The sequence below is a fragment of the Canis lupus genome, chromosome 10 (genome assembly GCF_003254725.2).
Source record: "Canis lupus dingo isolate Sandy chromosome 10, ASM325472v2, whole genome shotgun sequence".
In the NCBI taxonomy this organism is placed as follows: Eukaryota; Metazoa; Chordata; class Mammalia; order Carnivora; family Canidae; genus Canis; species Canis lupus.
The window spans coordinates 42,588,162-42,615,135 of NC_064252.1; the positions used below are offsets into that span (position 1 = coordinate 42,588,162).

At 43.7% G+C, this 26,974-nt stretch overlaps 1 protein-coding gene across 3 annotated transcripts in view; it reads left to right on the forward strand.

Moving 5' to 3' along the window:
* TBC1D8 (TBC1 domain family member 8) overlaps positions 1-26,974 on the forward strand; it is a 113,121-nt gene that overhangs the window by 23,017 nt on the left and 63,130 nt on the right. For 2 of the 3 annotated variants that reach the window (XM_049115439.1, XM_025463844.3), the window contains exon 2: positions 20,129-20,284. In XM_049115439.1, the coding sequence (XP_048971396.1) occupies positions 20,129-20,284 (156 nt within the window). The remainder of the gene's footprint in view (positions 1-20,128; positions 20,285-26,974) is intronic. The other variant, XM_025463847.3, reaches the window with a different exon arrangement.

The following is a 26,974-nucleotide window of genomic DNA, read 5'->3' on the forward strand; positions in this document are numbered from 1 at the left end:
CTTTGGAATTGTTTTTCTCTGACTTGAGAGAGGCTCTCAAAAGAGCCCCTTGGTGACTTAAGATGCTTTACTGTATCCATCAGGACAGATGGAGGTTTGCTCTGCCATAGACTCTGTTAGGTGAGGCTGGTCAGTGTCATGTGACTTGTAAGTGCAGTATTTCTGGATTGCTGAATTTCAAAAAGGCTAAGAAGTTAAAAAAAAATTAAAACTCTTCAATGAATTGCTAGCATTTCCCTATAATAAAAGGGATCAGCAGAGTGTCTGGGTGCTAAAGTCAGTTGAGTGTCTGACTCTTGATTTTGGCTCAGGTTATGATCTCAGGATCCTGAGATGGAGCCCTGTGGTGGGGCTCTGCATTCAGTGCGGAGTCTGCTTGAGATTCTCTTTCCCTCTCTCTCTGAGCCCATCCCCCACCCTGCTCTGCTTGTGTGCACTCTCTTTCCCTAAAATAAATAAAATCTTTGTTTTTAAAAGATTCTATTTATTCATGAAAGACACATAGAGAGAGGCAGGGACATGGGTAGAGGGAGAAGCAGGCTCCCTGCAGGAAACCAGATGCAGGACTTGATCTCAGGACCCTGGGATCATGCCCTGAGCCAAAGGGAAGTGTTCAACTACTAAGCCACCCAGGTGCCCCTAAAATAAATAAAATCTTAAAAAAAATAATAGGTATCAGCTTCTGAGCTGTAAGGCATAATGGCCTCACTCAGAAGTTTTCCACACATGTAAGTGTGTGTGTGTGTGTGTGTGTTTGTGCGCGCGCGTGCGCACATGCCCCTCTGAATGCCTTCTTTCCAAAGACCATATGCCCTTAGCCCATACCCTGGTAGAGGGCAAGCTTGTGTTAGGTTCGTAACACAACCTTTTTTTTTTTCTTTCTTAAAGCCTTTACTTTGAGACACAATGGAAAAAGTGACAGGTACACATGGAGAAGACATGATCACAGTTAAAATTGAAGACAATCTAATCAGAAAGCTTTAATGCCTGTCAGCTAACGTTGAAGCTAAAGGTCTGAGTGTGACATGCTGCAGGGCTGGAAGGAATGGTATTCAGTATTCCTCTCCTTCTTCTTCACCCTCTCCTTCAACAGAATCCACACCAACCTCCTCATAATCCTTCTCCAGGGCAGCCATGTCCTTACGGCCTCAGAAAACTCTCCTTCCTCCATGCCCTCAGCCACATACCAGTGAACAAAGGCATGCTTGGCATACATCAGGCCAAACTTGTGGTCCAGGCGAGCCCAGGCATCAGCAATGGCTGTGATGTTCCTCAGCATGCACACAACTCGCTCTACTTTGGCCAGGTCTCCACTGGGTACTACAGTGGGAGGTTGGTAATTAATGCCCACTTTGAAGCCAGTGGGGCACCAGTCCACAAACTGGATGCTGCGCTTGGTCTTGATGGTGGCAATGGCAGCATTGACATCTTTGGGAACCACGTCGCCATGGTACAGCAGACAGCAAGCCACGTATTTACCATGGTGGGTAAGGCTCAGCTGTCCACTGTGTCCTTGGGTCTGTCTAGAGCTTTCCTGGGACTTTATTTCTTATCCAGTGTTTTTGCTGAGATTGGCATTTCTTGCAAGGGCCTTCTGTGCTTTTGCATTTAGTTATTTTACTAAGGAGACTGACAGGTGGTTTTCCCCTAAATGTGTATTGGTTTATTTTTTAAAAATTGAGATGTAATTGATATATAATATGGTAGAAGGTGTACAATGTGCTGATTTAATATGTTTATAAGTTGCAACATGATTACCACTGTAGTATTGGCTAACTTCTCTATCCTGGCACATAATTATTATTTCTTTTTCTGGTGGGAACACCCCAGATCTAGTCTCTTAGCAACTTTGAAGTTTATAATGCAGTATTGTTGACTATAATCACTATCTGTGCATAAGCTTTCCAGAAATTGTTTGTTAGTTGCACGTGTGTACCCTTAAACGTCTCCACAGTTTCTCCACCCTCCAGCCTGTGGTAACCACCAATTTACTCTGTTTTAATGGGTTCAGCTTCTTTTAGATTCTGTATGTAAGTGATATCATACAGTGTTTGTCTTTCTTTGTTAGGATAATGCCCTCAAGGCCCATCCATGTTGCAAATGGTAGGATTTCCTTATTTCTCTTGGCTTAATAATATTCCTCTGTGTGTGTGTGTGTGTGTGTGTGTGTGTGTGAATACAATAATAATTCCCTGTCTTTTATCCATTCATCTGTTGATGGACATTGAGGTTGTTTCCATGTCTTGGCTATTGTGGATTGGTTTATTCTTACCTTCACTTGCTGTTCTCTTTAGCAGCTTCATCAGATAATGAAGGCCCCTGCTTATTGTGCAAATAATAGGTCAGAAGTCGTGATTCAGGATCCTAGAGAACTCTCAGTAACCCCTACCCCAGGCCACACCACACACCTCTTGCATCTCTGGATTAGGATTTGAAATCTCTCCAGGTGATTCCAGTGCTCAGGTAGGGTTGAGAACCTATAGAATAACGCATGGCTAATCCTGAGATGTGTGGGACAGGTAGACAGATGCAGATCAGAGCCTAGGAAGGCCTGTTCTTGAGGGTGTGTGAGAGATGCTTTGTGTTGGGAGCAGTGGCTAAGAAGGGTCAGGGTGGCCCTCAGCAGGTGTGGGTTTTTGTGCTAGTCCCATCTGGCTTTCAGATGATAGAGCCTCCTGCCCCTCTGTCCCCTTCGTGCTGGCTATGGCAGGAGTCAGGGATGTTCCCTGAACATGAGGACAAGCCCCTGCTTGACAAAGGCACCAGGGAGGCCAGGGGCAGCCAGAAGTCCTTTGCCTACTTGGGTCATTTTGTGGAGAGAGACATCTTCATGTATGTCACCTTGTTTTATCTGGTCCTTAACATGACCAGTGTGGGGGAATTATTATCCTCATTGTACAGATAAGAAAACTAAGGCTTGAGTAGAATGAGTGATGTGTCAAAGACATGGTGGTTATCCTTTCAAGGACCCCCGACAGAAGAATTGTCTGGATGGAGGCCTGATGGAATGGGTAAAGAAGAAAGGGGGGTGGCAAGTGTGTTTCACTTTTCTGCAATTTTCAAGGTGAAAGTATTGAAACAAACCAGCAGCTCAAGGGCAAAATAGCAGGTCAAGAGCCTTCAGGAATCGGGAGAAAGATAAGATCCTAGGAAGGTGGTTCTCTGTTGGCCTGCCCAGCTGAATCACAGGGGAGCCTGTGAGAGTGCTGGTGCCCAGGCAGCATCCCAGACCAATTACACCAGACTCTGGGGGTGGGCCCAGACATCGATATTTTGGAAGCTCCCCAGACTACTCTGCATTGAAGCCAAAGATTGGAGGGAACACCTGTTTTTATCTATCTATCTATCTATCTATCTATCTATCTATCTATCATCATCTATCTATCTATCTTATCTATCATCTATCTATCTATCTACCTATCAATCTGAGAGAGCATACAGGTGGGGGAAGGGGCCGAGGGAGAGGGTAGAGGGGGAGAAGAGAATCTCAAGCAGACTCCATGCTGAGTGTAGAGCCTGACGCAGGGCTTGATCTTATGACTCTGAGATCATGACCTGAGTCAAAACTAAAGTTGGATGCTTAACCAACTGAGCCACTCAGGTAGCAGTTTCAGAGATTTAAAAGGGGTCATTGATGCAAGCAGATCCAGGAAGAAAGGAGTCAGGAACATGAATGGAGGGCTTGGGTCTCTTCAGAGGCTGACTGGAAGGGAGCAACATGACAGATGGAGACGGGGCACATGGGGTGGAGAGGACATGTGGGCTTCTCAGTCCGTAGGGAGGTAAGCACCAGGTGACTGATATGAAGGAATCTGAGTAGAGTTGTTTGTGTCCTACTTTCCTTGCTTCCCTGTCCCTTCAGGCCCATTGGCTGGTGGGGTCTTCATGTGAGGGGTCCTGCAGGTTTCTGTGGAGTAGAAAGGATTTGAACGAGCAACTGGAAAATGCGTTGCCAGCAGCCCTCCACCTGTCTGCATGTGAGACCCCTTGAGGGCTCTTAGAAATGCCCAGGCCAGGCCCCAAGAAGGCTCATAGGACTCCAGTGTCTGTGCGGGGCCTGGGGGCCTGGCCATGTGCCAGCAGCAGTGAAAGCCCTCTACCCCCCCACATTGAAGTGGGCCTGTTCCTCACAGAGCGTGACTCTGTGACCAATGTGAACCATGGTAGCTGTAACTTTGGCTATTGTAGGAACTTCTTCGAATAAACGTTGTGTTCATGTTGATCACAAGGAAGTTATCAAGAGCTCACGCTCCACCAGCTTCCATGCAGGAGACTTTCTCCCCCACCTCCCCTTAGAGGGAAAATCTTTTTTTTTTTTCTTTTTCATTTTTAAAAATAAACTTTTATTGTTTCAGTATAAGCTATAGACAGAAAAGTGCAAAAATTATAAGGGTCAAACCAGATGAATAACCACAAAGCAAGCACATTTGAGTAACCACTGCCCAGATCAAGAGGTAGCATAGAAGTCCTTCTTTCAATCACTGCTCCTACTTGTGACTTATCCTATATCAGTTTTGCCAGTATTTAAATTTTATGTAAATGTAATCAATGACTTTTGTGGCTGGCTTCTTTATACTAATAGTGTTGTACTCGCCTTGGCAGCACATATACTAAAATTGGAATGAAATATTAATACAATGTTTGCAAAATTCATCCATGTTTTTCATGTGGCATTACTTCATTCGTTTTCATGGCAAGAGCAATTCTATACGTTCCACACTTTTGTTTTTGTAATTTGTTTATTTATTTATTTATGAAGACTTTATTTATTCATGAGAGACACAGAGAGAGAGAGAGAGAGAGAGGCAGAGACATAGGCAGAGGGAGAAGCAGGCTCCATGTAGGGAGCCTGACATGGGACTTGATCCCTGGTCTCCAGGATCAGGCCCTGGGCTGAAGGCGGCGCTAAACTGCTGAGCCACCCGGGCTGCCATGTAATATGTTTATTTTTGACCTCTGGGATGTTCCAGATTTGGACTGTTATCCATACTGCTGTTGTGAACATCCTGTGACTTTTTCGGTAATACATACATATGCATTTCTTTTGGGGATGTATCTAGGAATGAAATTGCTAATTCATGAGACATTTATTTGTATGTTCAGCTGTAGAAATACAGCTTGAGTGTGCCACTTTTCCACTCCCTCTAGCAGTGTTTGAAAATTCTACTTACTTCATATTCTCTGTAACACTTGGTGTTCTGAGTCATTAAACTGTATTTAAATTTTAATTGTGAGGTATTCTATTTAAATTTTAACTATCTGGTGTATAGTTAGTGGTATTCCACTGTAGTTTTTATTTGCAGTTCCTAAATCACTAATATGTGTTTATTGGGTAATCCTTTGCAAACTGCCTATTTGTGTATTTTGTATATACTAATTTCATTGTATTATCTTTTTCTTACTGATCCATATTTGATACGAGTCCTTTCAGGGGAATTTTAAGGTGTTTACTCTTCTAAAGTCTTAATATTTTTCCATCTAAGCAAGTGATGTAGACTTTGAATGGGTGCCTCTTCCCTGAATTTGTCTTTTCCTGTACTTAGATTATTGACAAGCTAGGGCAATAGGTAAAATAAATAATGTTAACAGTTAGTACATAGAGCTTGGTTATGAAATCCACGTTGGGTACAGAAAGACTGTTGTATGTTGTACATTGGAAGCTCTCTCACTCTTCAAGTGCATGTACGTGGACCATAGGAAGTCTCCCTGAGTTGGGCAGTGCATTAGTTTCCTAGGGCTGTCGTAAGAAAGAACCACAAACTGGGTTGCTTAAAACAACAGAACAATAGTTCTGGAGTCTAGAAGTTCCAAATCAGGAAGTTAGTGGGCCAAGCTCCTTGATGACTGTAGGGGAATCCCTTCTTGCCTCTTCCTTGCTTCTGGTGATGGCTGGAAATCTATGAGATTCCTCGTGGCTGTGCAGCTCCAATCTCTGCCTTCAGCGTCCAATGGAATTCTCCCTGTGTGTCTGTCTTCACATGGCTGTCTTCTCATGTGGATACTACGCAGATTATCCCAGTATGACCTCATTATAATTAATTACATCTGCAAAGACCCTGTTTCCAGGTCAGGTCATATTGTGAGGAACTAAGGGTTAGGATTTCAGCATCTTTTTTTGGGAGGACACAACTCAGGCTATAACAGGTATTTGGTCCGGGTACTCTGCACATATTTCAACATCCATGCAGACCTCACTGGACATAGGAGGAAAAAGGGTGATGGAGGTGAGGATGCTTATCTAAGCCACACAGCTACTAAGGGACAAAGTCAGGATTTGAACTCAGGACTTTGTGACTCCTGAATATATGACTTCCCTAGTTTAGATCAACTGAGGATTGTTTGGGGCTTCCTGTTGGGACTCCTGCATGGAGTCTATGAGCCTTCTGGGCGTTCTCAGGGCATTGGGGACATTATTCAGCTCTAGACCAGTTGAGAACTAAAATATTACTTTGCTACCCATTTCACCTTTCTCAGTGAAATAAATATCATCCATTTGCCAGGAGGAAACACAGAAACATAAAGTCAGTTTGATTTGTTGATCTGGTGGGACTGAATGGGGATTTTTCTTACATTTATTTTTATTTCCACTGTTACTGCTCTCACAACTTAAAATCCTCTTAAATGATATAAAGAGAAGCCTTTTAGATCTTGGCTAACCAACACCCTGCTAAAAGTTGTTTGTCTCTTGGGATCCTCCTGTGTTCTCAGCCTTATGTGATAAGGACCTAACTTGGTTTCTGCTGGTGGCCAGCCTCTTCAGCACAAAAAGTGCACTGAACAGAAGAGCCAAGTCATGAGATGTTCCAGTTCCATCATTACTGTGGGGTGGATGTCTGCAGAATAAATGTCAGAGTGTTTTGCCAACAAGTGCTCTGCACTGGCTTGAATCCAGAGTCTTGAAGGCTATAGCAGCTTTTCCCAAGTGAGGAAGGCTTTGAACTGTCAGATTTCAAGATCAGAATTCCCAGTAGAAAACTCCTGTAATAAAGAACCGTCCATGAGTCCAAGAAAGTAAATTGCAGCTGCTAAAGCTTCTCCATTTGATCTTATTAAAATTTACTTTTATTAGATTTTTTTCCCCTAAATACTCCAAATTTGCATTTCCCTACTGGTTCTCAGCCCATGGACCTTGTAGATATGCATCTTGGGTTCAGAAAGAAACATTTTCTAAAGGGTTAGATGACCACCCTTCCCACAATGTGTGACGGCCGTAGAGACAGGGGCAAGCTGTCATTTAATTCTCTGTCCCTTTCTTCCCTGATTCTGCCTTGGACCCTACCATGACCCGTGCACATGGCTAAGGCTTTCTTAGGACCTGAAGATGACAACAGGTTCTATGAGATGGTGGCTTGTTACAGACTGGGTCTATAGTAGTGTCACCCAATGGGGAAGGCTGACTATAAGCCATAGGAGTAAATCTACTTCCTTATTTCCATGGGTTGGAGCACCTGTTCTTGGGGAGGTAGAATGTTTTCCTTCCTCTCTAGCTTGCCCTGTTGTCCTTTTTCTGCCATTCCTGAATTAATGGTTAAATTACCGTCTGTCTGATCTTCTAGAAGGGAGGGCTCAGCATTTCAGAGTACGTACTTAGTACAGGCTGGGACTTCTGTGTGCTTTCTTCTAACAGCAAAACAAAACAAAAAATAAAATCTACTTAATCTCTAAGATAAATTTAGTTACTGAAACACTTACCTCCTGCCTCGTCTAAGATAAGATTAGTGGAGTTCTGAAACAGAACCATGCAGTTGTTGATATGTTGCAGGTCTCTGAAAGAGAGTGGCAGATGGCAGACTGAGTAATCGGATTTCAAGATCAGAATCCTCAGTGAACAGAATCCAGCTGCTTGTAGCATATGAAAAATAATTTCTTCCAAGTAAACTCAAAGGACCGTCTTCTTTGATTTCATTTTACTGAGAGGATTTATTAACCAAATATTTATTAAAGGCACACCAGGAGCCAGGTACTCCAGGTGCTGGGAACTGATAAAGGATCCCTGCCTTTCCCCTGGCAACCCCTTGTACATGCATTTAAAGTAAGAAACTTCGGTGGATTATCAACATTTAACATTTAGTAGTAGCAAGTTAGTTGTAATTTGATAGCTTAAAAGACTTGTTATCAAGGACAGAAATGTTGAAACCAAAGCCCGAAATACAGGCTTTGTTGCCAGGTGGTAAAGGGTATTGTAAATAATTGTGTCAAACCATAGTGTGCTAAGCTTAACCTCTTTTGGTATACCTGTATACTCGCAAGAGGAATGGAACCCACTGTGGCCTCACTGGCTGCAGTTTAGAAATGAGGACAGTGTTTTACTTCTGGGGAAGGATTAATCCAAACCACAGTGGCCTGGCACAGTGTAGGTGTTCACTGAAAATGTCTTAAAAATTGCACATGAGTTGCTGTATTGAAATGCATGTAGCTTGGTAAGCTGATGAAACAGGCAGACTCATCCTTTTTAAGACTTGTTTGCAGTTTTATAAGCTCCCAGGGGGCTCTTTCCATGCAAGGAGCTGGAACCAGCAAAGTACTGTCTTTCATTTTGAACTTGAGTCTGTGGAAATGTCTTGCTTCACTGACCCTTTTGACTTTCATATTGATTTCCATTTTGCAAAGGAAGTCCTATTGCCTTACCTTATTTATTTTTCTGTAATCCTCCAATGCCTCTAAGCTCCATTTCCTGCCTTTAAGTATGTACAGGGCCATTAAACAACAGTGTGGTTGGTGAGGTGGAGGTAAAATTGTAACTGTAACAGCATCGGGTGCTATCGGGGAGCAGGTTGCTTTTGATGAAATTTGGCTGGTAAACCGGTTTGTGCACCACATAGGAGTCTTGTTGAACAAGTTTAACAACCCTTCTGTAACTGTTTCTGAGCATGAAGGGACAGTTCTTTGGACTTCATGCTCAGCCTTGTTTTTCCCTTCCAATCTTCAATATCCCTGATGTGGGCACGGAATAGTCTTTATCTGTGACTAGTTAGAAATGAGGCCATAAGGGCATATACCAAGGGTTATTGTCAGGTGGCAAGATATGAGATAAACATTCTTTGGGGTTTTATAGATTTCAAAATGTGTATTTGTTTTGTGATCAAGGAAAAAACCAGATTGCTTTAGAAGGGCAAATTGAGGCTAAACTGTATTATTTTAGGGAAGATTTTTTGAAAAGATATTCTTTTTTTTTAAAAAGATACTATTTATGTATTAGAGAGAGAGAGAGAAGAGAGAACGAGCAGGGGGAGAGGGAGAGGGAGAAGCAGGGTCCTTGCTGAGCAGAGAGCCCGATGTGGGGCTTGATCCTAGGGTCCTGGGATTGTGACCTGAGCAGAAGGCAGACGCTTAACCGACTGAGCCACCCAGGCATCCTTGGGAAAGGTATTCTTTATAACTGATTCTCTTAATGTGATTTTGGGAGTATAAGTAACACCTGTTGGTCTTGTTCAACATGGGATGTCAAAAGTGATAAATTATCATGTCTCAAACAGGACGTCTCCTGTTAACAGGGACCAAAGTGCACCAGGCTGTTTAAAGACTTGACCGAAGCAGATAGTTTCTCAACACAATTGATAGTTCAGAGATGTTTTGCCAAAGGACTTTGGTTCTTTTGAAGTAGCAGAAACTGGCAAGGGAGTATAGCTGATGCTGTTACATTTGATTGCACCAGGGTCAGTCTAACATAATTTTTTGCCTTTTTTTTCTAAGTCAAAACAAGCGGGATGATTCTAGTCTTCATTGGATAGGGGCTACTGGAATCTGAATGAGGAAGGTTCAGGATTAAAAATGAGTGGCAGAAAAAAAAAATGAGTGGCAGTACCTTTAGAGACAAGGAAATCCTGCCATTTTCAACAAAGTGGATAAACCTCAAGGACATTATGCTAAATGAAAGAACCCAGTCACCAAAAGACAGATGCTACATGATACCACTTATGTGAGATGATGAATCTAAAAATAAAATAGACCCATAGAAGCAGAGAATGGAATGGTGGTTGCCAGGGGCTGGGGAAGTGGAGAATGGGGAGGAATTAGAGGGTACCAAGTTTCAGTTATGCAAGGTGAACATGTCCTAGAGATCCACTGTACAGTGTAATGCCTATAGTTAACAATTTTGTATACTTAAATATTTACTACAGGGTAGATCTTATGTTAAATGTTCTTATCATAGTGTTATATATTAATAAGAGAGTGGGAGGAAACTTTTGGAATTGATGGACATGTTTATGGCATTGATAGTGTTGATGGTTTCATGGGTGTATACTTATCTGCAAACTCATATTAATTATGTATACCTTTTTGTATGTCCAAAAGAAAGGGTGACAGATATCTGGAAAGAGCTGAACAGAATGAGAAGGACAGGTTAGCATGGGGCTAGAACCATCAGGATGATGAGCAGATAGTCCTGGAGCACTTGGGTCTGATAGCCTTTGGGAGAGGCCAACAAGGACACATCAGTGTTCAGGGAAGAGCTCCCGGCAACCCCGGATTGTGCTGGGCTTGGAAGCGTGGAGGTGGAGCAGATAGCCATCCCCATTCTTCCCAGATGCCCCTGGCGGCCAGCATTTCATTTGGAGATGGTATCATGTCTTAAAGTCAACCTCTTTGTTGATTCTTGGTTTTTTCTCTCACTGTGCCTCTTACCTTTCATTTTATAGCCTTGAGTCATTCCTGCACTGAAAGAATTTAATCTTAGTTGTTTTATGTAATCATCATACCAGAAGACCAGATAACTGGATAGTCAAGTGCCTAGAAATACTGGAAAATTTTCGAGATAGTGTTCATTATATCCACAGCAACATGTGTCTGTTAAAGCAGGGCTATCACTGTGTTTGGAATTGGCTGTCATGATGGTGTTTTGTGTAGGATTCTTATTGTCATGCACTTTGAGCATTACGTCACCCTGCTCGGAGGTTCACTATGACAGGATCCTTATGTTTGGTCTGAGCCAAAGCAGACGGCTTGGTCCCCATCCAAGGATTATTTATGGAGCCACTAGAATAACGTGTCAGGGTTCACCAGTGTGGACCTAGAGCACATTTATGTTCAAATGGATTTATGATTCATCACTTGGGGGAATGGAGTTAGGAAAAGATTTTATATTTAATTTAGGAGCCCAATTGTGGACATTTGACCATTATCGTAGTTTTTTTTTTTTCTTTTACCATCAATCCATACTTTTTAAAATTGTGGTAAAATACATAGAACATTAGCTATCTGAACTGCTTTTTAAAAAAGATTTTATTTATTTATTTATTTATTTATTTATTTATTTATTTATTTATTTATTTATTTATTTATTTATTTGACAGGGAGAGAGAACGTGGGGAGGGGCAGAGAGAAGAGAGAATCATAAGCAGAGCTCCACATGGGGCTTGATCTCACCACTCGAGATCATGACCTGAGCCGCAATCAGCAGTTGGATGCTTAACTGACTGAGCCACCGGGTGCCCCTCAACTGCTTCTAAGCTTACAGTTCAGTGGTATTAAGTGTATAGTTCACATTGTTGCACAACCACCACTGTCTCCAGAGCTCTTTTCATCTTGGAAAACGGAAACTCTATTCCCAATGAAGCATTTTCACAACTTTTGAGTGAAGGCAAAAAGAGTTCTGTCTCCCTTAAGTCCAGGGTGAACAGGACAGTCTACATTGTAACTCCTCCTGGCTGATTAGAGGTAGCCCCCTTACTGGCTGTCATCTCTTGGTTCTTGAGAAGGCAAAGGGTCATTGTGTGGCTGTCCTTGTTCCCATGTATCTGGGAGGTGGGGGCCTGGGGGCTGCCCATCCTGTTCTCAAGAACCAGGGCCAGGATCCCTACCTTGCAGTGCCCTTGAAGCTCTCCTCCCTGGACTTTCACTTGCTCAGACTCATGTAGATTTGGCAGGCTCCTGTCACCATGATGGGCACGTGGCTGCTGTCTTATCCACTGAGTTATAAAGACAGAGCTCGTCAGGGGGCTGGCGCTAGAGCTTCCTGCATGATTCAGTTACCCTGTGGCTTTGCCCACCGATTGACTGCACTCTCAAAATAGCACCAGCATCTCTTAGGTTAGTGGAGATTTGTGGGAATCATAAGGAATACACAGTAAGAGGTATATTGAATTATGTAAAATGCTTTGTAAAAAAAACCAACAACTCTGGAATCTAATTATTTGGATTGTGAATTTGACTTTGAATAGTTAGAGCTCTTTTGTTGAGAATGCACATATTCCCAACATTTGCCTTCTCTTTTCAAAGATAGCAGAAAGGACTTCATGTGACCTTTTAGGTTACTTACTACTTTTCACAAATAAAAGTTTTTTCCTTTTTTCTGGTTCTTTGCTCCCCCTCCATGTCTCCAAGACAGTGATAGCAGCCAAACCAAACAGCCCTAACACGAAGACAGAGCTCTGGACCAAATTAGTTTCCCAACTGGATTATCGTGCTGAGCGCGGTGCACTGTGGGCGTGCTGTTATGTCGATGGCTTGTGGATAATGATGAGAAGCTCTTTCTTTTAGATTTTATTTATTTATTCATGATAGGCACAGAGAGAGAGACAGAGAGAGAGAGGTAGAGACACAGAGGGAGAAGCAGGCTCCATGCGGGGAGCCTGACGCGGGACTTGATCCTGGGTCCTCAGGATCACTCCCTGGGCCAAAGGCAGGCGCTAAACCGCTGAGCCACCCAGGGATCCCATGAGAAGCTCTTTATTGGGGTAAAAGCTTTTTTTTTTTTTTTTTTCCTGGGGCTGCTGAAGTCTATTCTAAGCCCAACACCATTAGGAAGACCTGTTTTCTTCAGTGCAGGGGAAAAAATAGACTGTTTTCTGTTTTTTAACTTTCCTGAAAATGCTTTCCATGGGGGCTGGGTGTTGCTGTGTTTTAAGTGGGTTTTACTTGGGGTACCTGGGTGCTCAGTGGTTGAGTGTCTGCCTTTAGCTCAGGCAGTGATCCGAGGGTCCTGGGACCGAGTCCTGCGTCAAGCTCCCCCTAGGGAGCCTGCTTCTCTCCCTGCCTATGTCTCTGCCTCTCTTTGTCTCTCATGAATAAATAAATAAAAGTAAAAAAAAAAAATGGGTTTTACTACGCTAGGGTGCTCTTACTGGTAAGAGCAGAGCACTTTGTCACTGCTGCCTGTGGTTAAGTCCCAGGCTCAACACAGAGGTTATATAAACGAGGAGGCAGTGGGCAGGCTTCTCCAAGTGCCCCTGTTTGTCCCATGTCAGTAGCTGCCGTTTTGTCTTGAACTTGGTACCATCCATGTGCATGAAACCCAGCCAGAAAGAAAGAACAGCATTATCACTTAGAAGCAAATTATTCATAGGCCCCTTTTGGGCCCTAATTATAAAACTTGTCACTCGACATCTATCTCAGCCAGAGTTGTTATTCTAATAGCCTAAAAATAGGAGAGTTGCACTCCGTGAGCCGCCAGGAGGGTTTTCCTGTAGAGCCAGACGAGCCATATGGAGCTGCCGCAGATTCTAGGCAGGCCAGTGTGCTCCATGGGAGCTGCCCTGCACTTGGGGGGATTCGTTCATGGAGACAGAGCGAGGACTTCGCCAAGTGGGGCTTGGGAGAGCCGAGTCAATCTGAATGTAGGTAGAAGTGTAGGTTTGTGGATGATGGAGCATTTCTGAAAATAATCCTTACCCTGTCTTTAAATAGACCCAAGAGCAGGGGAAGAGGAGGCCTGCTTTGGAGCTACAGCTGGTGAGGCCAGTGGTCCCTACTGCTCAGAGCCTTGCCTACTTCATCCCTCCATCCAGAGTGGCCAAAGGATTAGTGAGAAAACAGACTCTAGATGTAAGGCTTCAGTATTTTGTCTTTAAAAATTTTTTTTTAATTTATTCATGAGAGACACAGAGAGAGAGGCAGAGACACAGGCAGAGGGAGAAGCAGGCTCCCTGCAGGGAACCCAATGTGGGACTCGATCCCAGGACTCTGGGATCACGACCTGAGTTGAAGGCAGCCACTCAACCACTGAGCCACCCGGTGCCCCAGTATTTTGTCTTGTTAATGAACCTGAGCCTGGCAAATAAATATTGCCTCAGAGACATCCATGTGAGTTATCTTCAGCTTCCTTATAAAAAGACAGGTAAGGGCAGCCTGCTTAGTGGTTTAGCGCCACCTTCGGCCCAGGGCATGATCCTGGAGACCTGGGATCGAGTCCCACATCGGGCTCCCTGGATGGAGCCTGCTTCTCCCTCTGCCTGTGTCTCTACCCCCCTCCTCTGTTTCTCATGAATAAATAAATAAAATATTTTTTTTTTAAATTTTTTTAAAATTTTTATTTATTTGTGATAGTCACAGAGAGAGAGAGAGAATGAGGCAGAGACACAGGCAGAGAGAGAAGCAGGCTCCATGCACCGGGAGCCCGACATGGGATTCGATCCCGGGTCTCCATGATCGCGCCCTGGGCCAAAGGCAGGCGCCAAACCGCTGCGCCACCCAGGGATCCCAAATAAATAAAATCTTTACAAAAAAATAAAATAAAAAGACAGATAAGTAGGGCTACATACCCTGTTGTTAGGAGCTTTGTGTACACGTTTTGCCATATATTTACTTTATTGCTGCATATATATGTATATATTTTTCTCTTAGACCGACTTGACATTTGTGGACATCATACCCCATTTTCTCATGACTTTGAACAATTTTTTTGCCATGCAAATCTTTTTTTCCTTCACCACTCAGCAGAGATTTAAGGATGCTTTTTCCTTCCTGATTTTTTCATTTCTCATTTTGCTTTTCCTGCTACGAACTCTCACCGACCTGCGTCTCACCTTGGCATCTTCTCTACCATCTTGGCTCTTTGTCTGCCATTTCTTTTGTGTTTGTGCTTTGGTTAGCTCTGCCCTGAGTGCTCTGGTTTATCCTGGATTCAGAGCTCCTCCGTTCCTGGAGTTCCTGAAAAGGGGCAGTCTGTATTTGTGCAGAAGTGGAGGGCCCTTGTCTGTAGTGGATGCTGAATGACCTGACTTCCCTTGTCACTTTTTATTTATTTTTTTTAAAGATTTTATTTATTTATGAGTGACACAGAGAGAGGCAGAGACACAGGCAGAGGGAGAAGCAGGCTCCATGCAGGGAGCCAGACGTGGGACTCCATCCCAGGTCTCCAGGATCATGACCCGGGCTGCAGGCGGCGCTAAACCGCTGCGCCACTGGGGCTGCCCCCCTTGTCACTTTTTTAAAAAAGAAACTCAACTTTATTTTTTTAAAACAGTTTTAGATTTACAGAAACATGGTGAAGGCCAGTATAGGGAGTTGTCTTAGACACTATACCCAATTTCTCTGACTATTGACATATTGGTATGGTGTATTTATTACAGTGAATGAACAGATATTGATGGATTATGGTGATGGGCAGACTATGACTTAAGCCTGTAAATATGTTACGTTCTGTGGCAAAAGGGAACTAAGTGTGCAGGTGGAATTAATTGGGTTGCTAACCAGCAGATCTTAATGTAGGGAGATGAGCTTGAATTAAGCAGGAGTGCTCAATGTGATCATAAGGGGTTTCAAAAGTGGAAGAGGAACTCACCCTGGTGTTGCTGGCTTTGAAGATGGGGGAAGAGGCTGGGACCCAAATAAAGTGAGTGGCCACTCAGGGCTGGGAAAGGCAAGCAAAGGGATTCTCATCTTGGGCCTCCAGAAAGGAATGTGCCTGTTGACACCTTGATTTTAGCTTAGTGGGGTCTGTATCAGACCTCCGACCTACAGAACTATGAGGTAATAATTTGTTTTGTTTTAAGCTACTGTTTGTGGTTATTTGTTGGAGCAGCAGTAGAAAACGAATAGTTTGATATGATAGTTCGGTAAAGGCCATGTTTTATACAGGTTTTGCTGGCCTTTTTCTGCTCCGGGGGTCACCTCTCAGGACATTACTTACTATGTGGTCATCTTGGCTGTGACAGTTTCTCAGACTTCCCTTGTTTTTAATGAATTTGGTGATTCTGATAGGACTGGTCGGGCATCTTGTCTGTGTCACACATGAGGCTCATTCTCTCATATTTGCTTTGTCTCTCCAGACTGTGTTTTCTTGCTTCTCAGCATTCTTTGTAATTGTTTCTGAAAGCCCGACGTGATGTATGGAGTACTAAGAACTGAAGAAATAGTTCTTAGTTCTATGTGACTCTGACCAGGACTTGGGCTGTATTTGTGTGCTGTAGCTACAGGTGCCTGAGGTTCTCAGATTCCTCAGGTGTCCTTGCTTTGGTCTGTCTTTGGGCTGCTTTAACAACGAATTCCAGGATACCTGGCTAGCTCAGTCTATAGAGCATGGCCTTTTTTTTTTTTTTTAATTCTTTTTTTTTTTTTTTAAGATTTTATTTATTTATTTGAGAGAGAGAGAGAGTGAGAGAGAGAGAGAGAGAGAGCACAGGCAGGAGGAGCTTGAGGGTGTATACCATCTCATGACCCAGAGATTATGACCTGAGCTGAAACCAAGGGTTGGACGCTTAACCAACTGAGCCACCCAGGTGCTCCAGAGCATAGGACTCTTAGTCTCAGAGTTGTGAGTTCAAGCCTTATGTTGGGTGTAGAGATTTCTTAAACACTGAGAAACGCCCAAACCCTGAACTCTTCACGTGGAATCGAAGTCTTCCAGCTCTTCAGCTGTCGATGTGGTGATAAAGAATGGGGAGAAGCACCCTGTAAATCTTATCAGAGAAATCTCAGTCTGTGTCCCTGGGTTGTACTCTTTAGTAGTGTTTCTTGGATGCCTCTCTCTTCCTCTCACCCCCTCCTTAGGTGAGACTGGAAGACTGGAGTGGGTTGAAGTCAGAAATGGCCTTCCCCTAGCTAGGATAAAATTCTGGAAAAGTCTTTCCCCTGGAGAGCGGGCGTGTGTTATGGAGGATGCTCTGAGCACCCTGCACTGTGATGACTTCCCTTCCCCTAGGCAAGCATGTGGGGATTTTTCCTGGCTTTTCATAGCAAGAACCTGGTGGTAAAAACCATACGGGTTTGGGGCCCCCTAAGACTATGGCCACCAGGAGTTTCTTACTCTCCTGTTAGTTTGCACTCAGCCTCCAGCAACTTGTCAAAACCACCATTTAAGTGTTCCTACTGGTGTAATGGCCCCGGTGCCTTCTGTGTCAAGCAAGCAGATCTTGGCTGTGACTTTGAATTGTCTCTTCTCTCCAGAATTTTGGGTTGTGATTTGACCTGTGACCTTAGTTCTTTGATGGGTCCCAGAAAAGCCCCTGGTTTTCAGTTTGTTCAGCTTCTTGTTGTCAGGATGGGAGTGAGAACTCCAAATTCTTTACATGGTAGAGCTGAAACTAGAAGTCGTTGTCTGCCCCCCATTCCCTTCATTGCTCCCTCCCCACCTTCCCAGCAGCTGAAGTTTGGTACCAGGTTGGTTGTGTTGGTATAAGACACCCGGACCATTGCAAAAGCCTCCTGAGTTGAAGAGGGAAAAAAAAAAAAATCACTCTTTCTGATAAAAACGACTGCTTTCTGTGTTGTGGTGATGCTGTTATTTCCTACCCTTCTCACTTCCTTCTTTTTGTTGCTCAGGTTTTTCTTATTAGCAAACTAGATACGGATTCTACAACAGATCACTTAAATTGGGAAGTGCTAAGTCTACATGAAGAACAGGTGGGGTTTTTAGCACCTTTCTAGGGTCCATCCACTTCCCTATCACTCCCTCCCTCCAAGCTTTGACAGTCAGGCATGTTTATCAATCTTATACAAATGCATCTTTAACTTTACCCTACCCCCCCACACCGACCCGTGCTTTTTTTTTTTTTTTAATTTTTATTTATTTATGATAGGCACACAGTGAGAGAGAGAGAGAGGCAGAGACACAGGCAGAGGGAGAAACAGGCTCCATGCACCGGAAGCCCGACGTGGGATTCGATCCCGGGTCTCCAGGATCGCGCCCTGGGCCAAAGGCAGGCGCTAAACCGCTGCACCACCCAAGGATCCCCCCGACCCGTGCTTTTAATCACAGAGCTCCCCTAAGCAGCTGTGTAGGTTCTGTGTTAAAGTAGCAGCCCCTTAATCTGACAGCTTTCAGCCCCCCTCAATTATCTGAAGTCAGGTGCAAACCAGTAAGGGGGTAAAAATTCTGAGCAGCCTAAGGAATAATTGCTATAAAAAGTCACACACTCTCCTTCTTCCCCTCAAGCCATTGATTGGGACAGATCAAGGTGATTATACGGGTGGGGTGGATGGGCAGTTGGAGCCTGAATAGGGTGAAGAGGGCATCTGTCAGAAAGGGGACAGTGGTAGCAACAGGAGGACTGATTAGATATGTAAATACATTAAGAATAATGGAAACCAGGTTCCTTGGTGTTGAAGAGAGTTGGAAATGTGGAAAGAAATGGGAATGAACAATGTGGTAGTGGATTGCAATTGGAGGTACTGATGTGAGCTCAGTTTTTATGTATAAAATCAATATAAAAATAATGTTAATGTGTACTTATGTATTTACATACATACATACATATATATATACCCATGCACCTATGCATATACGCACATGTACGTATAGTACCAAATTCTGACCACTGAAAGGTTCTGGGAGCAAGCACCCTCATAGCAGTAAGTATACCTGGCTCCCAGATTTTGGCTTTTATTATTATTATTTTTTAAGATTTTATCCATTTATTCATGAGAGACAGAGAGAGGCAGAGACACAGGCAGAGGGAGAATCAGGCTTCCTGCCAGGAGCCTGATGCGGAACTTGATCCCAGGACTCCAGGATCACGCCCTGAGCCAAAGGCAGACACTCAACCACTGACTCACCCAAGCATCCTAGATCTTGGCTTTTCATATCATTCTTCACTAAATGAACCAGGGCTTCTTGGAGAAATTGCTGATTCCAGGGCTAAAGCAGGAAAAATACAGGATGAACTGGGATTATTTGATCATGCCAGAAAGTAGAAAGAATAATGAGGACATGTCCAAAGGACACAGAAGCCAGCTTGAAGGGGCTCTCACTGGCTACTCATTGTCAGAGACAATGTGAACATCAAAATACCTGTAATGCCAGAGTGGATAAAGCAGGAGAACATGAAACCATACTGATAGAAATAAAAAAGTTGAAAATTTAATGAGGAATGTAGTTTCAAAGTACTTCACAGCATACTTGTTAATTATGAAGAGAAAAAGGAGTAACTTTACAGTGTGGAAGCTTGGCAAACACTTTTACCAGTAATGGGACAATATGAAATCGTCTGCCACCTGCTGTGTGGGTGGGTGTGCTTCTGTGTTTGCTGTGGATTCATGCTGATATTCATGACAACAGAATGATAAACCTTTACTTTGTATGCTTTTATGGCCTGTGAAGGACTCCAGTATATTACTTGCTGCTCACAGTCCCCTTCTGGAGTAGGCAGGGGTTATTCATTTACCATGGGGATGATGATAAAATAATAATGGTACTTCTTACATCCAGGTGATAGTCTAAGAGTCTAAGACTTTTTGAATGTTGCATACATTAATTCTTACAATTACCCTATGAGGTAGGTATACAGCGATTATTCTATTTTACAAGGCATGGAAAAGTTAAGTAACTTGCCTAAGATCACACAGCTTGAAAATTGGGGAGCTGGGACTCGAGTCAGGCATTCTGAGTACAGATCCCCAGCTCTTATTTAAAGAGTCATGTTGGGATCCCTGGGTGGCGCAGCGGTTTGGTGCCTGCCTTTGGCCCAGGGCACGATCCTGGAGACCCGGGATCGAATCCCACATCAGGCTCCCGGTGCATGGAGCCTGCTTCTCCCTCTGCCTGTGTCTCTGCCTCTCTCTCTCTCTCTCTCTCTCTCTCTCTCTCTCTCTCTCTCTCTGTGACTATCATAAATAAATAAAAAAAAAATAAAAAAAAAAAGTCATGTTGCCTCTGTTTTGAAGATGTTGAGGAAAGCAAGCAAGTTAAGTGACTCTTCTGGGGTCCCTTGCTCACTTGGTCACTGGATTCTGCAAATGTGTACTGAGTGCCTGTTAATGTCAGGCCCTGTTCCAGATGTTGGGTATCTGGCATCGGGTAGCCAGAGCTCTGGGCCTCATGGAGCTCAGGCTCTTGAGAGGTGAGTTGAAGAACTGGACCCAAGCCTGTTGCCTTCTCGTGTCATGTTTAGCACCAACTGAACTGTGTGCGGGGAGTGGGCAGCTGGTCAGTCCCTGTGCTCAGAGATGCACTTTCTTTTTTCTTTTGAAGGTCGCCTGGTAGGTGCTCTGGATGCAGTGCTGGATTCCAATGCACGGGTCGCTCCATTTCGAATTCTCCTTCAAGTGCCTGGGTCCCAGGTTTATTCTCCCATAGCATGTGGTGAGTTACTGAGTGGATCAGACGTTTACTGGGCCATAGCCACTGGTGAGTTTTGTTCCAGTTGGAATATTCCAAACCTTAAGGTCTAAGCATGCTGAGTACTGCATGTTGGTGAAGCTTGAAGGTAACTCCATTTAGAAACTCATCTGCTTTTATGAGCTCTTTTCTTTTTCTTTCCAGCCATCAAAAGCATATAAAGGCTACAATATGGGCACCTTAGCTTGGGCATGCCAGGCTTTTGTGTGGTGTGTTGTTCCAAGGTCCTATATATTGTTGAGTATGAACGGAGCCCTTTCCTCCTTAATTTTGTTTCTGACCTAAAAAACATCGTCCTGGGTAGTGTCTGAGGGCTGCGTCTGACTCAGGGCAGTTTTCACCCCCTTGTTCTACATTTATGCAGCATCACTGGACTGCTCCACCCCATGGGAATTTTGAAATCCCTTCATCCTCTTCATCTGGGGTTTTAATCCACCTACATTCTCTGATGCTCTACCTGCCATGCCAGCATCTCAGGGACTGGGAATCATTCCATCTGAGAAGCCTCTTCTATTAAGAAACAAAAGCAATATGTGTCTTTTTAACTATACAAGTTGTAAATGTTCACTTTCCAGAAATTAAGTTAGTAAGAGAAAAGGACAGGAAATCTTCTGTACCCTCTTATCAGTGCTGATCCACTCTTCTGTGTACCTGTGCTAATACACGTCGAGGTTTCTAGTTTGTTTTTTTTCTCTCAACACTTGACTAGCTACCATAAATTTCCAGCATCACCACACCCTCTTTAACAATGCTGGATATTTTTTTCCTGGAGAATACAGAAAAGTATGAAGAAGAAAATTTTTACCATATCCACCCTACAATTCTAAACACTGCTAACATAACATCTTGGTAATTTTTTTCCCCAGTTTGTTCTAGTTAAGACAGATCCTTCTGTATTAGTATAAAATCATAAAAATGGCACATATTCAGTATAATCCATCAATACTTGACAAGTACAAGGAAGAAAATGTCTCTTACCCCATATTCTAGATGCTCAATGTAACCTCTGGTCACCCTGGGTTCACTTCATTGAGACCACTGTATACTGCATTTAGGGCAGGTACAGTGATAGTTTTGGAGACAAAAGTACCTTTGTACTTTGTGAAAATGGAACCTGCTATTTTGTAATAAAATAATTACAATGCTAATAATTGACAGTGCTATTTTGTAACAAAAGTATTGTTTTTACTTGATCTCAACTAAGCGAGAAGTTGAAGTAAAACCAGAGAAATGTTAAGCTTCAAAAATAAATGTTTCCTTAACACAAGAGCTTATTTTCTAAAGGGTTCATTAAAGGTTAAGGGAAGAGATTTGTGAAAGCATCACAAGGTTAGGATTGTGGCTTTTTAAAGCAGTGTTGTGATTCTGACCATATGGGTTTACTCCCCAGCCTAGAAGGGTGCCAAGGTGCCAGCATTTTTACTCTTTTTCCTTCCTCTCTGGTTTCTCACTTAAAAGCATGTTATTATTAACTTCATGTTGTACTTTTCATTCTGTCCATTGTCATGCTGTCCATCATTCTTTGGCTCTGTCCTCTACTTAAATTGATCTAATGCTTTTATTCAGGTATGGCTTTCCTAATACAGAATCTTTAATTTTGGCTCATCTCTCTCTCTCTCAGGTGCCCAAATGACTGAGCCACCTAGGGGCCCTAATTTTGGCTCATCTCTTGATTGCCTAGATTCCTGTTTTCTTCTCCCATTGTCTCACATTTACAAGGGTCTGTCCCTTGCTTTGGACTTTAATGACACCTTGGCTGGGTATAATAGTCTCTGGCCATCCAGAGCTTGCTCCAGGGTCTTCCTGTAATTAACAAGGCAATGGGAGAAATCTGAGGCTGGCCTTTTTTTTTTCCCCCTCCTTTTTACTCCCTTGTGGGTGATGTGCTTTTTGCACTTGTAACTGTCTGTATCCTTGAGGTTAAGTAGTTTAGTAACTTGGTTGTGATCTGTTACTACCTTGAACACATTGTGTTAGATTTTTCTGGAATTCAGTGTGCTCTTTCAGTATGCTTTTGATTTCTTTAATCACATCAGGAAATTTTCTTGTTCATTATGTGTATTTTTAAAAATGCACCTAATCGGGATCCCTGGGTGGCTCAGCGGTTTAGCGCCTGCCTTTGGCCTAGGGCGTGATCCTGGAGTCCCAGGATCGAGTCCCACATCGGGCTCCTGCATGGAGCCTGCTTCTCCCTCCTCTTGTGTCTCTGCCTCTTTCTCTCTCTATCACAAATAAATAAATAAATCTTTAAAAAAATGCACCTAATGTTCCATTTATTGGAATCCCCACCTCAGAGACCTTTCTGTTGGATAGCTGTTGTCTTCTTTTTGTTCTTGTTTTTACCTGTCTCTTCAACTAGTATCCTTTATGCTTCTATCTGTCTCTTCAACTAGTATCCTTTCCTCTAAGATAATAATTCAGTTTTCTGCTGTGTATCCCACACTTTGCTGCTTTAACCTACTAATTTGGCTGTGTTTTTTAAACATTTAATTTATTTAGAGAGGGAGAGAACACATGAGTGGGGTCTGGGGGAGAGAGGGGGAGAGAATCACAAGCAGACTCCATGCTGAGTGTGGAGCCTGACACGGAGTTCCATCCCATAACCCCAAGATTGTGACCTGAACTGAAATCAAGTCAGAGGCTCAGCCGACTGAACCACCTAGGCACCCCTCATTTGACTGTGTTTTGGTCATCATTTCTTGGATATCTCCTCTCCCCTTTTTTCTGTTTCATCTTTTCCTCTTTACATTCTTATTTTCCTGAATTCATGTTCTTGATGTCTTGGAGCATGAAGTGTTTGTGAGGATTTCCCTTTCTTCCTTGAGGGTTTCTTCTAGGACACAGTTTGTCTTTTGAATACCTTGTACTCCTCTGTTTATCCTCTTCTGCTGTCAGGTGTTGGCTTGGTTGCTATGCTGTTGCTCTGCATCCCACTCATGCTTGGACATGGTCATCTAAGGCTGACACTGTAGTATATGCACCAGTGTAGGAGAACTTTCTGAGTAGTATTTTGGTGACAGAGCAGAGAGGACAGGTGTGCTGCTGGGCTGGATGTGGGATGCAGCAAGACCCTGTCCCTTTCTCTTTCTCTCCAATTTCTCCCCAGGCCAGATAGTTGGTCTTGCTCTGGGTTTGGGGCTTTTGATGGGAATGCCTGGAGTTTTGTCTCACTAGATTGGTTTCTGGGGAGTCTGCAGAGTGGGGACCCTGCTCAGTTCCTGGATCTGTGTAGTCCAGGAGGTCTACAGTAGCCATTTGGGACTCCTGGAGTACTTTTGGACCACAGCAAGTTTATGGCTGCACAGCCCTCAACCTTCTGGCTGTAGACTAAGTTACTCATTTAGTCCTTTATTAGATACTTAACTGGTTCTAATTTTTTAGTATTTAAAAACCTAAATGAACATCCAGACACTTAAATATTTCAGGATACTTCTCAATCCCCAAAGTCCATTCATGTGAAATGTTGAGTGCCTGACCCATACCAGACACGTGCTTAGTGTTTCGGGTGGTGAGGGGGTTCCTGGGTGAGGAGCCTCCCTCCACTCGTGTTCACGGGGCCCTGGGGAATACACTGAGCAATCCAGAGGTGGCAGGTAGAGCTGGAATGAAGAGTAGGGAAGTGAGAGGCGGCAAGATCCTTGCTGAGCCCATAGTAAGGAAGTTCTGCAGCAGGGCGATGTACTTTCTGATGCTGAACTGCATGCTGTAAAGTTTGTGGCAGCTTCTACCTGCTTCTCCCACTCCCCTGCCCAAACAGTGCAATCCTGAGAAGGTTGAATTCCTAGAATATTCTTTCTCTTGAGCCAGGATCTGCTTTGTTTAGTTTCCACTTGGCTGAGTATTTGCCTTGGACCTGACCCATGGCAGGTCTGCAGATGCTGCACGTTCTTCAGCTGTATTGCCCACAAGAAGTCCCCTGTGTATGCAGTAGTTCTTTCCAGCGCTGCTTTTCTTGGGTTAGGGGAGAAAGAACGGGGAGGGTATTTGTGTCTTGGCTTGTGGTATTGATTGAGATCCTTAGGCCTCTTCTGGGAGTCACTTGGGCATCCTGTGCTGTGATATTGACTCAACATATTTAATATTTTATTGTGTCTTGAGCATTGAGAAAGGATCCCTGCCCCGGGTTTTAAATCTCCGATAAAGCACAAAGAAGAACTGTAGGAAAGGCCTGGGCGGCACCAGGACGTGGGCAGGAACAGGAAGAGTGGCCTGCAAGAACCACTTTTGATTTGATTTTTGACTGTTTGCACGGCAGCGTGGGGAGACTACAGGAGAGCTTTTGAGAAGAATTTTCTTCTTCTTTCTTTCCTTCCTTCTGTTTGTTTTTAAGCAGAGGTGGAAGAGCAAGGTAGATAATCCCCCGGGTGAACAATATTATTTGGCAGCGGATTTGTGGATGATTGTGGTTTGAAGGGGCTAAGCAATAAGTTGCTTTTATTTTTTGACTTACATGGACCAACGAATCTCAAAGCTTTATAAACCTCACTGGCCTCAGTGCATAAAAGATGCATGGTGAGAGGGTGGTGAGGGCTTGTGTAGGAGAGAGGTATGGAGGACTGCCCTGTCTTTCAGGTTGACACCCAAATGCCCCCTCTGAGAAACTTCTCCCGGCCCCCCTCCCCCACCCTGACTACTTTCCCCACTCTGCTGGTGGAGCCCTCCAGCACTTACCAGTGCTGTTACTTAACTTTTTTTTTTTTTAATCTGCCCTCTAATGAAGATAAAAGTTATCCAGTGTCCAGGATAGAGCGTGGTGTGCAGCAAATAGTAGGCAAGCAAATAAGCCACAGTGGTCCAGTATGGACTCCTGCTTTAGATATGAGTAAGTAGTCTGTTAGTCAAAGAAGGTAATGGGCTCAGCACTTAAGCATCCAGTACCTAAGGAGTGGAAGGTGGGGCATGCAATCTTATATAACACTTCTTGGTCCTTTCTGCAATCAGGGCAGGGATATTCCATGGCCGGGTGAGGCCCTGGGTCAGAAACTGTAAAACAAGCGTCCAGGACCCATTGAGCAGTAGAAAAACTTGCAAAACAGGGATCTTGCTTTAAAACAAAACAAAGGATCCCTGGCTGACTTAGTGGTTGAGCATCTGCTTTCGGCTCAGGGCATGATCCCAGGGTCCTGGGATTGAGTCCTGCATCAAGCTGCCTGCTGGGAGCCTGCTGCTCCCTCTGCCTATGTCTCTGCCTCTCTCTCTCTATCTCATGAATAAATAAAATCTTTCAAAACAAAACAACCCCCCAAAAAACCATTTTTTAAAATTGTGGTAAAATATATGTAACATAAAATTCACCATCTTCACCATTCTTAAGTGTATAGTTCAGTGGCATTAAGTACATTCACATTATTGTGTGGCCATCACCACATCCATCTCCAGAAATTTCTCACTTGCACAAACTGAAATTCTGTGCCCTTCAAACACCAAGTCCCATTCCTTCGTCCCTAGCCTCTGGCGGCCACCATTCTGCTTCCTGTCTCTGTGGATTTGGCTTCTTTAGGAGTGTCTTTGAAGTGGAATTGTACATATTTGTCCTTTTGTGGCTGGTGTGATGTCCTCAGGGTTTGTCTGTGTTGTAGCAGGTGTCAGAATTTTGTTCATTTTAGGACTGCATAACCAAGAGGGCTTCATGTGATCAGCACCTGAATAGAAATAAATCAAGGGAAAAAAAAAAGAAAAAAAAGAAAAAATAATAAATCAAGGACATGGTGAGTGGAACCAGGAGAGTCACATCTCAAGAGTCAATTTCTGGTCTGGGTTGGGAGGGGAGGGAAGAGTTGATGGAAGAGATGAGTAGTCCAGGGCTCCAGCCTTGGGTGGGTCAGCTTCGGACCACATTGACATCTAAGCATGAAGGGCTTTTGGGGGCCCTGGAGGAGCAAGGAGAAATTGTTGGGGTGTCTCTTCTGATGTCTCAGCCTGTACTTTCTTGGCAGTTGAAAAGTCCAGGCTAGGGGCGCCTGGGTGGCTCAGTCGATTAAGTGTCTGCCTTAGGCCCAGGTCATGATCTCAGGGTCCTGGGATTGAGCCTCATGTCAGGCTCTTTGCTTAGTGAGCAGTCTGCTTCTCCCTCTGCCCCTGCCCTCCACCACTTGTGCTTGTGCATTCTCTCCTCAAATAAATAAAATCTTTAAACATAAAAAAGTCTGAGCTGTGAATTACCCATATGTTGCTTCATATTCCTGTTGGTAGGTGACTTTCGGTGCTGTTGGTGTGTTATAGACACATATGTTATTCTTTACCATGGCCTGGAAGACTGAATTGTCTTTGCCTCGTTTTGGGGACCAAGGAAAAAAAAAACCAGAAAAGGCTCTGGATTATCTGCATTGATCGTTCCAGGAGTTAAACCGATTATGTAATAATTGGACTCTTTTTAACATTGATTAATTGAGCTATGGGGTGGATTGTCTTTTCTGGTTACTGAAAGAGGACTTGATTGCCTTGCTTCAAGACAGCCAGGGCGAAACATGGCCAAGATAGCAGGAGCTTTCTGAGGAAGTCGTCAAACTTTTGTATAGATCATCTTTTAATAATGCTCATGTCTTCACAGATCTGAGTTTGGACCCCAGAGTGCCCGAATACTTTTGTGACTGTTTGTGACAGTATTAGTACAAAATTTTCACCTTCTTAACGAGGTTTCAGGCCATGGTTTTGAGTGAAATGAGGGAGAGCAGGAAAATGGGCAAGCATCATGATACC